This window comes from Gossypium hirsutum, chromosome D08 (genome assembly GCF_007990345.1).
Source record: "Gossypium hirsutum isolate 1008001.06 chromosome D08, Gossypium_hirsutum_v2.1, whole genome shotgun sequence".
In the NCBI taxonomy this organism is placed as follows: domain Eukaryota; kingdom Viridiplantae; phylum Streptophyta; class Magnoliopsida; order Malvales; family Malvaceae; genus Gossypium; species Gossypium hirsutum.
Window position 1 is genome coordinate 56,514,951 of NC_053444.1, and position 13,521 is coordinate 56,528,471.

Consider the following 13,521-nt stretch of genomic DNA (forward strand, 5'->3'; position numbering starts at 1 on the left):
GGAGTAATTTATTATAATTGCAACAAAGGAACCCAAAATAATAGGAAATTGGGGACTTAAAAAGATATTATTCCAAATAAGTCCCAACAAAATTTGAGGTGGCAGACTGGACTGGAAAAAGTAAAACCGAATTAGGGCCCAACCATGTTCGAACCGGTGACCTATTGATCTGCAGTCAATTGCTCTACCACTGAGCTATGGACCCTGATGTTATTGTGGTGGCAAATTTATCTTTATTATTGTGTATTTATGTATCTTTTATTTTTCCTCCTTTTATCAAAGTTTTCCTATGCATTTCCTATATGATACTTGTGCATTTTTTTTGGATAAGAGATATTTATGCATCTTAATATGGGAGAAAAATGTAAAATGTAAAATTAAATTTCAATATCATTGTCCTGTCCCAGTAAACAAATAGGGGAAAGAGACAGATAAATTTAGAGTATATGCAGATTTTAAATAATATTTAGGTTTTTATGTATTTTTTTATATTTAAGAAAATGGACCTATTTTGGAGAGAAATAAAAAACGCGTCTTATAAAATGTGTTTTTTTACTAATTTGATATATTAACTTCTTCGATATAGTTAAATATTAGTATTTTTTTCATCTTGTGTTTCAAGTTCAATTTTTTTTACTCACATTTGTATTTTTTATTTTATGTATTTTTAATTTTTTAATTTTTAATTAATGATTAATAAATATATTTTTTAATTAATTTTTTATATAATAACTCTTTTATTTATATAAATATATAAAAAAAACCTAAAACCCTCAATATTATTTAAAATAGGTATATACTTCAAATTTACCCGGAAAGAGAAAAACACTGGTGGAAGGACAGATCATTTAAGATAAGATATTAGATAAGAAACCTTCCTGTTTGTGGAATTTGTGAGGATGTCAGTGAATGAAACACTAAAATGGCATGTTGCATCTCTAAGTCTGTTGTGTTCCAGCAGCGTTGCTGGAGGAGAAGCACTTATAGCTTATTTGGTTGGAACATAGGCAAGAAGAAAACTTCTGATCTTAAGCCACTGCCTAACTACCATGATACTGATCTTCCTTTCTCTCTTTCTCTGGTAGAAAAAACTTTCTTAAGAGGTATTCTCTCATTCACATGCATCATTTTCTAGATTCAAAACAATGCTATTATTAAGATATTACTTGTGATTTCAGATTCTGAATTAGTAAAATGCAATTGATATGAACTTTGTCATATGTTTATGAGCAGGCAGGGAATTAAAATGCTGCTATAAGGCTACTGTTGATGGATTTAGCGCAACGAATTTTCATGAATGCTGTGATTTCAAGGGACCATGCGTGATAATTGGGTATACAAACAAATCCTTCAAGTTCGGAGCATTTAACCCTGAAGGGTATAGAAGCACAGATGACTACTATGATACATTTGATGCATTCCTCTTTTACTGGATTGACAAAGGGGAAACTGATCCTATCATACTGCCCAAAATAGGGGGTAGTGGTGCAGCGCTTTTTGATTATGCTCGAGGGGGTCCCCAGTTTGGGGCTGATGGGTTACTCATTGGACCTCCCCTGGCGCCGGTCATGGGCGGGTTTGCAGGGCCTGACACTAATTCAGGCATTGGGGACTTGAGGCAAGCCAAGTCTAGATTGGGATTATCATATGCTAAGAGGAAGGATGGTAAGGAGTCCCTCTTTGGGGATGACTCCAAGGTTACTCTTGAGGAAGTGCAAGTTTTTTGCAGTCCTCAAATTGCTAGCTTATACTAAGATGAGTAATGGAGCTTGTAAATTCTAATAATTGAACATAATATCATTTGCGATGGAAAAAACCCTATTAGCATTTTTATTTATTCTTCATATACTGTACTACTAAATCTCAATTTGTGGAAACCTTCCAAAAGGGGAAAAGAATGCCAAAACTGTCAACTTTCTTAAAGTTCATGGCCACTTAACTCAGTGGTGGAGCTCTTTTTGGAAATTAGGGTCAAGGGGCAACTGAAGAAGCAATTTGGGATGGGAGAGTCTGTTTCAGAGAATATTTACTTTATGTTGCATGAAAATAACTTAGGGATATAAGCCCTTTAACAATGTATTTCTCAAAGTTTTGTGGTTGTTGTTCCTTTCACCAATATTCTTAGCAAAGTAAAGAGGGAGAAGGAGCAAATTATTTAGAACTTAATGGATGACAGATTTTGGTAGTACTTAAAAGAGTTTCGCTTGGCTTCATTACTCCCATCTTCTTCTGTTGGTACGAACAAGGCCGCAACTTAAGCACGGAAAGGGTTGCTAATGCTAGTCATTTAGCTCCAATACAATGGCCCTTCGCGACCAGTAGAGACTACTTGCTTCTTTTGGCAATTGTTTTAACTGCGTAATTGCTATCATTCATAGTATATGTAGTTGATGATGACCTTTTTTTACTTTCTCTCAGAATCTGCCAAGCCAAGAACAAAATGGAGAAAATGACAAATAGGGTCACCCTTCTTATCGTGGTGGTATTTTTGGTGAAGTTCATAGGATAAAGAGGTATCATGAACCCAAGCCTCCAAAACATGAATGACACCATTGAACTGTTAGCAAACTAAGTCCAGATCAAGTACCCCACTGAATTGATACGATGCCTACCAAAACTTGAAAGTGTTCTAAAGTTAACTTCTTTATAGAAATGGCGTGCGACATATGATTAAAGTTGGTTCTTAGCTTTAAATCTTGGGCGAATATTGCAATTTTTTCAAAAGTTTCAGGCAATTTGACAGCAATACTGAAGTTGACAACTCTGCTTGATGATCAAAGTTGAAATAAGAACTAAGAAGTGAACATTTATCATTGCCAAATTACTTTGCCTTGCACCTGATTTTTTTTCTTTTCACAAGTGTATATTTAGCATTTGTTGAAGATTCTTTAGTTTGGATATTCATATAATTGTTACCTAAAGCTATGAAATTTCAGCACTTGGAAATGGAATAATACACAATGCATAGCTTCCACGAAAGAAACTTATTTTAACCACCAGGGGGTCATTTTTGTATTGAAAAACATAAAACAGAAACTTAGCTGCTTTCATTGCAGCCCCAGTACAGAATATAGCAAAGACACAGCAATCTTAATGGACCCTGATAGCAGTGAAAGGGTTTTCTTATATTTATTACTCCAAGAATCAACATTAAAAGGCGCCGTCTTAGAGACCCCTTCTTAGATATGACAAACTAGGAGCTATCATTCATTGATCATACTGGTGAGGACCCTCCTTTGTCCTTACATCACAATCACCTAATTGTCTTCTTGCAACCATAGATCATCATCACATACTCTCAACTTCCCACCTCCACTAGCAAATTGGAGCTTGGCTTGAAGTTTCGTACCCTACATTGGAAAAAGAAGAACCACCATGAGCTTTTTTCCTTCCTTTTTCAGAAAGGGTTCGGACAGTTAAATGAACCAGTCTGGTCATTGCCTTCATTTCCATAGAAGTCCATGTAATTTGCATGTTCTGAGTACGGTGGCATGCAGCCAATGTGACCAAGACCGTCAACATGTTCGATTTCCCCAAAATTCGAGTGTGATGAACTAGGGGAGAACTCCCTCTGTTCATATTGCTGCCACCGGGTCAGTGAGCTTGGAAACTCATACTGTGGAAAGTACTGGGCTGCTGTTTCAGATATTTGTGGATAATCCTGCAATAAACCAATGGAATGTTTGTCAGATAAACCTAAAGAAATCCTAACAACTGTATCTTCAAGCTCCATTTTCATTCTCCTGTACCTTTGAAGAATCAAGAATTAGTTCAGGTGATACCCAAATGCTGGTGGGATCCGTAGCCACAGAAGCAGGCTCAAAAGGTGGCACTTGCGTGACTTCATAAGGATAAGGGGAAGTGATGGGGCTTGAATAACGACTCTCATTGTTAGGGTAACTTGTTTGACACGAAATATCACCAGAATTGCTCAATGGCTCATTGCTGACCATTGGTGAGGTAAGTTCCGCATTGCTCGACCTGTTCCCCACCCTCATGGCTTTTGGTTTTCCATGCGCATCACTGGCCCTCGGTTCATTCCTTTTCACCACACGACACAAAGCAAAAGCACCCTGAAGAGTATAAAACTAATCTTATTATATAATTGCTCTAATGAATCAAAATGCCAACACAAAGAATTATATATGTTTTCACCTGATTGTTTGATCCTTGAGAAGGTTCATCAGAGAGCCGACACTCATGCATAACCCAATCCATTCGGTCTCCTAAAGGAGCACGTCCCCGGTAGAAAACTAGGGTCTTACGGTAGCCGGTCGCAGATTGGCAAACCACTTTCCTATCTTTTCCGGTAGCTTTCCAATAGCCAGCTTTGGTAGCTCTGTTTGTTCTTGAGCCATTCGGGTATTTTCGATCCCTGGGACAGAAAAAGAACCATTCCAAATCTCGCTTCGGAAGGAATGATTTCTCTGCAAAATAATTAGACGATTCAACAGTTGTTTTAGTACTTTTATTTGCATCTTTTTCATTGAAAAAGAAAAAGTTGCAGGTCCCATGGGAATAAAAGAACACAAAACAAACAAAAAAGTGCTTTTCCCAACGTCAAAAGAAATCCACGTTCATCATTAACGTGGACTTGAAATCATATTTGAAACTACACCCAATTGGGTGATTATTTATCTCCTAAAATCTTGAACAGAGCAACTTTTACAGTAATAACTATTGAGTTCTCAAGGTTTAAGAGGGAAAAAATGTGCAGGAAAGTACCAGGCAACTCCCAAGGGTCAAACTTGTACAAATCGATGACAGGGATCACTTCAAGCTCAATTTCGAGTCCTTGAGTTTTTCTTTTCAGGTAATATCCAACCAATTCCTCATCGGTCGGATGGAACCTAAAACCTGGTGGCAATGATCCCCCTTCCATTATTGCTTAGTAACTTAGAGGAAACGAAAGACTTGACAGGCAAAAAGGGAAACAGAACAAACTAAATACAAAATTAGATTTAGATCAGAACAGAAGAGAAGTAGAAGCAGAGCCAAGAAAGTTAACAAGTGTGGCGCTAAGTGCCAAGGCTGAATCTATTAAAAATCTGGAAAATCCAAAAGTAGAAGCTTTTATAAACACTAGATTTTGTGTCAAGAATCGAGTACAATCTCCACAGAATGCACCCGGTGAATGACACAACCATTGTCTTTGAAATGTAAAGATGTTCTTCCACTAAAAGTAGTATACCCCAGCCACCCCCTTAAAAGAAATTTATCCCAAACTAAAATTAGATTGGACTATAGCTTTGATTATAAACTGCACCTAGAACAGATTCAACTTTGCAATTGTATTGTTAATTCAGAATCAACTTGGAATTTTTGAATGGCAACTGCTAAAAGCAAAAAAAAAAAAAGAAGAAGAGATGGTGTGGTATGGTAGTAACTAGCAAGCAAAAAGTAGAGAAGGGAAAAGTAGAGAAGGGAAGGGAGGAAGAAGAGAAATTGAGTAAGAGTAAAAATGGAGGAATGGGGGAGGGGGGGTGGATGTGTAATATATAGAGAAGAGAAGACAGCAGTGAGTGACCAGTCAGTCCTAAAAGAATACACCGAAAGTGAACAAGAGATTGCTTATCTGAAGCTTACAACGAAATTCCACATCCATGGCCCACACCTACTTGATCTCGTTCACACCTATTACCTCTTCCCTACCTTCCCGCCAATTTAATTTATGATCGTTGCATTTTATTAGGCCGCATTATGTATTCCTTTTTCAATCCAAATTATTTGTAACCCCCAAACAGTTTTTATAAAGATTAAATTATGCTATTTGTCCGAAAGTTGTGGATTTACTTTAATTTACCCTTTATATTTTTAAAATTTTAAAATTTAAGTAATCGTCAAATGATAATCGTTAAATTTATTAAGTTAAATTCTATTGTTTTCAAAATAAGTATTAATCGGGGTAAAAAAGTTAAGTATTAAAGTAAAAAATGGTAGAAACTAAAATAATACATAATAAAACTTGAAGTTGTATCTCTTTACCACTTGTCGAATTTTTTTTAAAATTTTAAAGTTTTAAATTTCAAAACATTAGAGTCAATTAAATAAATTATTAAAAAAATTTATCCCTTGATAGTATTTTTTTAGATAAGTTTCAGATTGGGCTTTTATTAAAGAAAAATATACTTACATAAATAGTTTTAAAAAGAAAGAAAAAACAACCAGACATGAGACTTGGCCCATTCAAAATAAACGCCATTCAAAATAAACTAAAACATAAAAAAACTTAAACTCCTAGGAAACCGTAAAAAATAAAACAAAATCTGAAGCATTTAATTTTGCTGTTCACCTGCCCAATCAGTGTCAAATCCTTCATCGTCTTTTCATTTCAAAACTTCATTTCCTTCTTCAAGACGTTTCCATCCTTTCACCAGCATACTTTAATTTATCTGTTTCTGGCCCTCTCATATTCCCCTTAAATCCCTTCCTCCCCATTTCTGATTCAATCTGGTTCTCTTACCCTTTCTCTTGCCGCTTGTTCTTCCGCTGCTTCAGGGACCCTCCCAACCAGGTAAACTCCTACCTTTCTCTTTAGCGCTTCCTTTGCTAGGATATTTGCAAGGCTATTAGCTGTTCTCGGGATATATTCAAAACTGCAATCTTTTAGTTTTAGCCGTAGTTGATGAATATCATAGATATACGCACTTACCAAAGATTTATCTGGACTTTTTTCCTTGCATTTTCTTATAATTGATAAGGAGTCTCCTTCTATAATAATACTTTCCCATTTCATGTCAATGGCGGTTTGGATGGCTTTCCGACATGCGACTGCCTCCGCTTCAACAGCTAATGTTATTCGGTGATGGGTCTCCGCACATGAAAGAAGAACTGTACCCTCTCTATCTCTGGCAACTATACCCACTGCCGATCTATTTTGTCTGCCGTCATAAGCTCCATCGAAATTAATCTTAACAATCCGGTTAGGTGGTTTCCTCCATTTTTTGACAGTTATGGTAACTTTTGGTCTACTCTTATCAACCTCATTTAACTATGTTATGTAACTCTGAACATATCTCGCCATTTCTTTTCCAGATTTGCCCCCTTTCTTATGTATCCTAGCATTCCTATCTCCCCAGATAGCCCATAGTGCGCAGCAGAAGATACTACACTGGGATGTCGAACTCTTCGAGAAAACCCAGGTAAGCCATTGAGAGAAATCCCTCTGATTATCATGTAGAAATTGATGAAATGCTAACTCTCTCCATACTGACTCTGAAACAGGGCACTTACAGAAAAGATGATCCATATTCTCCTCTTCTATACCACATCGTGGGCACATAGTAGTATTCGTTAGCTTCTTAAATACCAAATTAGCTCGTGTAGCAAGGAAATTCCACGAGATTTTCCACACTGTAATTTTAATCTTAGAGGGGATGTCCAGTAACCATAGCTTTTTGTAAAAGTCCTTATAGTCCTTCTGTAACGCATAAGCGCTAGGATTATCTTCATTACCTTGTAATAGTTTATAGGCACTGCGTACGGTGTATTCGCCCAACGCCAGACTTGGAAATCATCATGAGGTGCCTCTGACAGCGGGATACTCAGAATCTTCTCGGCAACATCCTCCAGAAAGGTAGATTCAATTAGCTCCTCCTTCCATATTCTGTTTCTAGGATCAATAAAATCTGCAACTCTTGTATCGTTTAAGTTTAAATTCAAATCTGATACCTTTCCAATCGATAAATCTGGAATCCAATAATCACCATTAACAGAAATATTCTTACCGCTGCCCACCCTCCAGCCTACGCCCTCCATTAACACGCCCTTAGTAGCCCAATTACTTTTCCATGTATACGAGGCATTATTACCCAACTGTGAATTTAAGAAATCAACATTTGGAAAATATTTTCCTTTTAAAACTTGTGCTACCAAAGAGTTCGGATTACTCCAAATTCTCCACCCCTGTTTAGCCAATAAAGATATGTTGAATTGGGCCAAATTTCTAAAACCCAAACCACCTTCTTCTTTAGGCCTGCATAAGTACTTCCATTGACACCAGTGAATACCCCTTTTACCATGCGCTTTCTGCCACCAGAATTTAGCAAAAGCATTTTCTCCACACAGTCTTTGGTAGTAAAAAACACAACATGGCATAAGTTGGGATGGCCTGCAAAACTGATTTTATAAGAACTTCCTTCCCCCCTTGGGATAAAATTCTTGTACTCCACCCATCAATTCTAGTGGAAATCCTCTATCTTAAGTGTTGAAAAGATTATTTCTTACGTCTACCAACAACATTCGGAAGCCCCAAATAACGTTCTACATTTATTGATGCCCTTACCCCTAGTATCGCCGAAACTTCTTTCTTCTTTTCCTCAGAGGTATTTGTGCTAAAAAATATGGAAGATTTATTAAAATTAACACATTGCCCAGAGCAATCCTCATATTCCTTCAAGATTTCTTTCATCACCCTCGCCCCCTTCTCTGTTGCTTCCCCAAACATAATGCAGTCATCTGCAAAAAGCAAATGTGAGATTTCTGGGCTTCTTCTGCTAGCCTTAGCACCCTTTATCAATCCCACTTTTGAAGCCATTCTCATCAAGGATGATAATCCCTCACTGCAAATCAAAAATAGGAAAGGACTCAGTGGATCTCCTTGACGCAAACCTCTAGATCGTCTAAAAATTTTGCCCCTTTCGCCATTTGTATTAACTGCAAAGGATGTTGTGGTAACACACCTCATAACCAGCTCGACCCATTCAGTTGCAAAACCCATACGTAACATCACTTCTTTCAAATATTTCCATTCAACCCTATCATAGGCTTTGCTCATGTGAAGCTTTACTGCCATGTATCCTTTTTTCCCAATACTCTTCTGTCTAAAAGTAAGCAAAATCTAATAAGTAACTAACACATTGTCGGTTATTAACCTTCCCGGGACAAATGCACTCTGAGTTGCATCAATACATCTTCCAATTACTCCTTGGAGACGATTAATGATTGCTTTTGCAACAATCTTATAGATAAACGAACACAAGCTAATTGGTCTAAAGTTAACTATGCTAGTAGGACTTGGGATTTTTGGAATTAACACAATGTCCGTTTGATTTAAGCTACCAATACTTGCACCATTATTTAAAACTTCCAAGCAAAAATTACTAATATCCTTACCAATGATATGCCAAAATTTTTGATAAAAGATTGCTGGAAACCCGTCATGTCCAGGTGCTTTTGTAGGTCCCATTTCTTTTAAAGCCGCATACACTTCTTTTATTGAAAAAGGTTTCGTCAACTCTATTGATCTCTGTCGAAATATTATTCCTGATGCCCGTTAAGAGATGAGATAAATCCCCAATCCCATTTGTCTTGAACAACTTCTGGAAGTATGAGGTAGCTACTTCACTAATTTCACTCGCTTCATTAACTTCGCCACCTCCATCTTTTTCCAATTTGGCAATAGTATTAACACGCTTTCGGTATGTTGCAAACCTATGAAAGAAAGCTGAATTCTTATCACCCACTTTAAGCCAATTTGCTCTTGCCCTTTGTTCCCAATATATTTCATCTTTAGCAATTTCCATATTTAATTGTATCTTTGTGTCAATAATTTCCCCCAACATGTCATCATTCCTCTCTTGTGCCATTAACGTATCAAGGTGCTTCGTGAGTCTTGCCTTTAGCCCTTCTCGCCCATTCTTAATCATCCTCGCCCATGCTGTCAAATCTAACTGTACTCTATCAAGTCTCTCCACTACTGTTCCAGTTCCTGACTCCCAAGATTCTCTGACTACTTTCTCGCACGTCTCCTCCTTCAGCCACCAAGCCTCGAATTTAAATTTTGTAGTTTTCTTGAAAAGTATTTCCCCACCTGTATTAAGAAGAATTGGGCAATGGTCGGATATTATATGGGTTAAGTGTTTAACACTTCCTGCCGAAAATAGAGACCTCCATTTATCATTAATTACTCCCCTGTCAAGTCTTTATTTTATATTTGTTTTCGGCAAATTACCCCTTTCCCAAGTAAACCACACTCCCGAGTATCCCAAGTCTTCTAATTGACATTCTTCAAGTGCTTCTCGAAAGGCTTGCATTCTACTCTCCTCTCTTTGTATACCCCCAACTTTCTCAAAAGAATACATTATTTCATTAAAATCACCCCTTACCAGCCATGGTAAACTCTTATCCTGCCCCAATTTCTTCAACAGATTCCACGACTCACTTTTATTTTTGGCGTAAGGAGATTCATAGAACCCTGTGAATCTCCACTGTTCCTTAACATTCTCCTCTGTAATCAAAAATCAATATGATTCCTAGAAAAACTTCGCTATTTAACACACGATTCTCCTTTCCATGCCAAACATAAGCCTCTTTTTGAACCGTCAGCTTCAATATCAATTCCATTTAAAAACCCGCAACTCCGTCTGACTCTCTCCATCCTTTGCTTATCAATTTTTGTCTCCATTAAGAAGACCATTTGAGGATTGTACTGCTTTAAAGAATAACGCAGCCTCCTCCTTGCTCGTGGACTCCTCAATCCACGAACATTCCAGCTTAAAATTTTCATTGCATCCGGTCAGCCTGCCTATTGGCGGCCGCCGATCTCACAAAACCCCGAAAATCAGGTTGCTCACAGATATCTACCTTCTCCTCTGAAAAGCCTTTATCCCACTCCATTGAATCATCATGTTTCAATCTTTTGATTCAAACTCTGTCAACATTTTCTTTATGACTGCATGTAAGATCTGAACCAAAAGACTTCCTCTTTCTCACATTAATTTTAACTGCTTCAGTCATGGTCTTGACGCCTGATTGAGTTTTTTCCCAGTCTGTTTCATCCTCATATTGAGCGTGAACCTTTTGCCTTATACAAGTCTTCGTCTCCTCTGCTTCTTTGAACCCCAACATCCCATCCTCCTCATTCATCTCCTCCCCCAACAATTTCCTATGATCCTGCGACCCTCCCAACTTAGCATTGTCACCTACACTCCTTACTGTCCTCGTTTGCATCACTTTTTCACCTCCAGTGTACGAACATTGGGCTCCCACTTTTTTAATCAAAGCGTTAAACTTAATGATTTCTTTCCCTAATAGTTTTGATTCTGCTTTTAAAGCTAGCAAAAAAGGAGGATTCTCGCTGATTTTACTTTTTCTTTCAGGTGATAACTGGATACAATTACTCAGCCCATGCCCCATTCTTCCGCATCCAAAGCAGAACATCGGCAAATTTTCATACTTAAAAGGGACCCACACTTTATTAACAGCATCCATGGAAACAAAAATACGTCTTCTGAGTGGTCTTTGGACATCCAAGTTAACTCTGAGCCTGCAAAAATCTTCATTAATTTCAGATCTGAGAACCCCACCAAACGAGGCACCAATTGCATGCAGTAAATCTTTCTTATCAAATTCTGGAAAATTAGATTCAATTTTCATCCAAAACGGTGATAAAGTAAGCCTAATTTGATCTCTATCCATCGCCTGACTTAATTTATCAAAAAGAATAACACTTTTGCGGAAAAACCAAGGTCTACCCTCCAAAATCAACTCCAAGTCATCTATTAACTCAAAGACTATCGTGAATAGATTTTGGCCCGCCACCTGGATCACAAACTTTTCCTTTGTCTTCCAGATGCCTTTCATGTGAGCCTTAAAACCTTCTAGATTATATAGTTTTCCAGTCCAAACCGTACATATCAAAGTAGGTTTAGAACTTGGCACTACCTTAGATCCCTTTACTGATAGCATAACTAATTCTTCTGCAAGAAGCGAAATCTCCTCCCCCCTCTCGACCGTCGCCACCGCTCTCCTCCATCCCAAGCCACAGCAGTTGCTGCCTTCTTTATGACTCTTAGCAAAGCACTCTTGGGGGTAGAGAGGGATTTAGGGGTTTTTTTGGATTTTTTTTATTTCTGAATTTTCGCTCACTTGATAGTGTTAGTTAATTTGTTACCGTAATTAATTTAATCTCTTTTTAAAATTTTAAATTTTATTTTATTTTTTCAAATTAAAATAAACTCAAATAGCTCATCTTTAATAATTATTTAGAAAACACAAATTTCTTTTGCTTATATGATCTTAAATATTTCATGTTAAGCTAAAAGCAAAAAAAAAGTCTTGCAATTAATTAAATTAATTAATTTTATCTTCCATGCTAAACCAAACTCATCATTTTTTTCATCACTTCTTTACCCAAATGAAGAACAATTAATTAATATAATCAAAAGAAATTTAAGTTTCATTGGCAATTATTAAATAATAGTTATATGAGTTGATTTCATTAAGGATAATTTAGAAACATTAAATAAAATTTTAAAATTAAGAAGATTAAATTAATTAATTTCAATATTATAGTAACAAATTGATTAACATTATCAGGGGATAACATTTTTTAACGAATTATTTAATTTATTTTGATATTTTGAAATTTAAAATTCTAATATTAAAAAAAAGAAATTTAGAATTTTTGTTAATGAGGTAAACAAGTATAAATTGACAAATTTTACGTGTTATTTTAAGTTCTACTGCTTTTTCACTTTAATCTTTCATTTTTTTTGCCTTCAATCAATACTTAAAAAGAGATAATTTTTGAGTGACCAAGATAAAAATGTAAACATAATGTGGCATGTATAGTTAACCGCAGTTAAAGATTTAATACTTAGGTGACTAAAATAAAATCGCCCTAAAAGTTGAGTGACGAAATTGTAAACACCTTAAAAATTGGATGATCAACTACGTAATTTACCTATTTTCTTTGTTGAAAGAAGTGCTTTTAGAAAAAAAACTATATTAATATTTGAAGCATAATAGCTAACAATATTAATTATTTATATGAAGTGAAGAGGTTATAAAATTAGAAAATTAAATTATGTTGCAAAGAACAACTTATTGATGAAATGACAAAAGTATTACATTATAGGTGCGAGATCTCAAGCAATTTTACTACTTCTCCAATTATAAAAGAAAATAGAATATAAAATATTGATATTAAAGTGAAAGATGAATGTTACAGTAAAGAAAAGAAAAGGCATTGATAGGTTTCTTGGTCTACTCTCCTTCCATGTCATCTTGAGTAGGACAAAAACACTTTTTCTTTCTTTTAATGTGCTTGCTTATGTCATGTACAAATGTAGATGATGACACATTACTTTTTTCTCCTTTTTTTAAGAAAAAGAAATATTATGTACATATTTAAACTATTTTAGTTTTTTAATTTCTCTGCCTCAAAAGGGAAGTATCTAACTATGTATTTGGAAGGAAAAGACAAAGGAATAATTGGGTTAAGCCTTAATACAAAGATTCTATCCTCATGATGTCACTAAAGCATTTTATGTCACTGATTAGGTATGAGTGATTTTTTCCTTTGTCTCGAGTTGTTCATGTAGAACCTAGATTATTTCGTCACTTTTCTTAAGGTTTTTTTTTATTAATCTTTGCACATTTCTCTCTCTCCTTATCAACTTAAATTCAAAGGTGGAGACTTTCTTCTTTTTTTGATTTTTGACATTCTCAATTTAACTCACTTCAAGTCCTTTTTCTCTTTTCATGAAATTCTTTAATCGTGTTATTGGTTCTTTTCAT

At 35.9% G+C, this 13,521-nt stretch overlaps 2 protein-coding genes, 1 long non-coding RNA gene and 1 other non-coding gene across 5 annotated transcripts; 2 read left to right on the forward strand and 2 right to left on the reverse strand.

Annotated features, from left to right (window-relative positions):
- Window positions 1-133: 133 nt before the first annotated feature.
- TRNAC-GCA (transfer RNA cysteine (anticodon GCA)) lies at window positions 134-205 on the reverse strand. Its single transcript has one exon. It is a non-coding gene; the product is annotated as a tRNA-Cys (tRNA).
- A 291-nt stretch (window positions 206-496) lies between these two features.
- LOC107933534 (uncharacterized) lies at window positions 497-1,831 on the forward strand. Its single transcript, XM_016865770.2, has 2 exons — window positions 497-1,103; window positions 1,234-1,831. Exons 1-2 carry the CDS (start codon window positions 923-925, stop codon window positions 1,752-1,754), a joined length of 702 nt encoding a protein of 233 aa, XP_016721259.1. The 5' UTR covers window positions 497-922; the 3' UTR covers window positions 1,755-1,831.
- Window positions 1,832-2,984: 1,153 nt separating this feature from the next.
- Window positions 2,985-5,508, reverse strand: LOC107933533 (NAC domain-containing protein 71). Of its 2 annotated transcripts, XM_016865769.2 has the most exons (5): window positions 4,726-5,508; window positions 4,156-4,427; window positions 3,750-4,073; window positions 3,442-3,661; window positions 2,985-3,350 (listed from the first exon to the last, which is right to left on the reverse strand). In XM_016865769.2, the coding sequence occupies exons 1-5, from the start codon at window positions 4,880-4,882 to the stop codon at window positions 3,316-3,318; spliced, it is 1,008 nt and encodes a 335-aa protein (XP_016721258.1). In that variant the 5' UTR covers window positions 4,883-5,508; the 3' UTR covers window positions 2,985-3,315. The 2 variants fall into 2 exon arrangements, with proteins under 2 accessions (XP_016721258.1, XP_016721257.1); XM_016865768.2 differs by having other exon boundaries at window positions 2,985-3,661; window positions 4,726-5,498.
- Window positions 5,509-6,177: 669 nt separating this feature from the next.
- On the forward strand, window positions 6,178-7,657 carry LOC107933538 (uncharacterized). The gene is made up of 4 exons (XR_001693651.2): window positions 6,178-6,514; window positions 6,790-6,956; window positions 7,036-7,142; window positions 7,225-7,657. It is a non-coding gene; the product is annotated as an uncharacterized lncRNA (long non-coding RNA).
- Window positions 7,658-13,521: the final 5,864 nt, after the last annotated feature.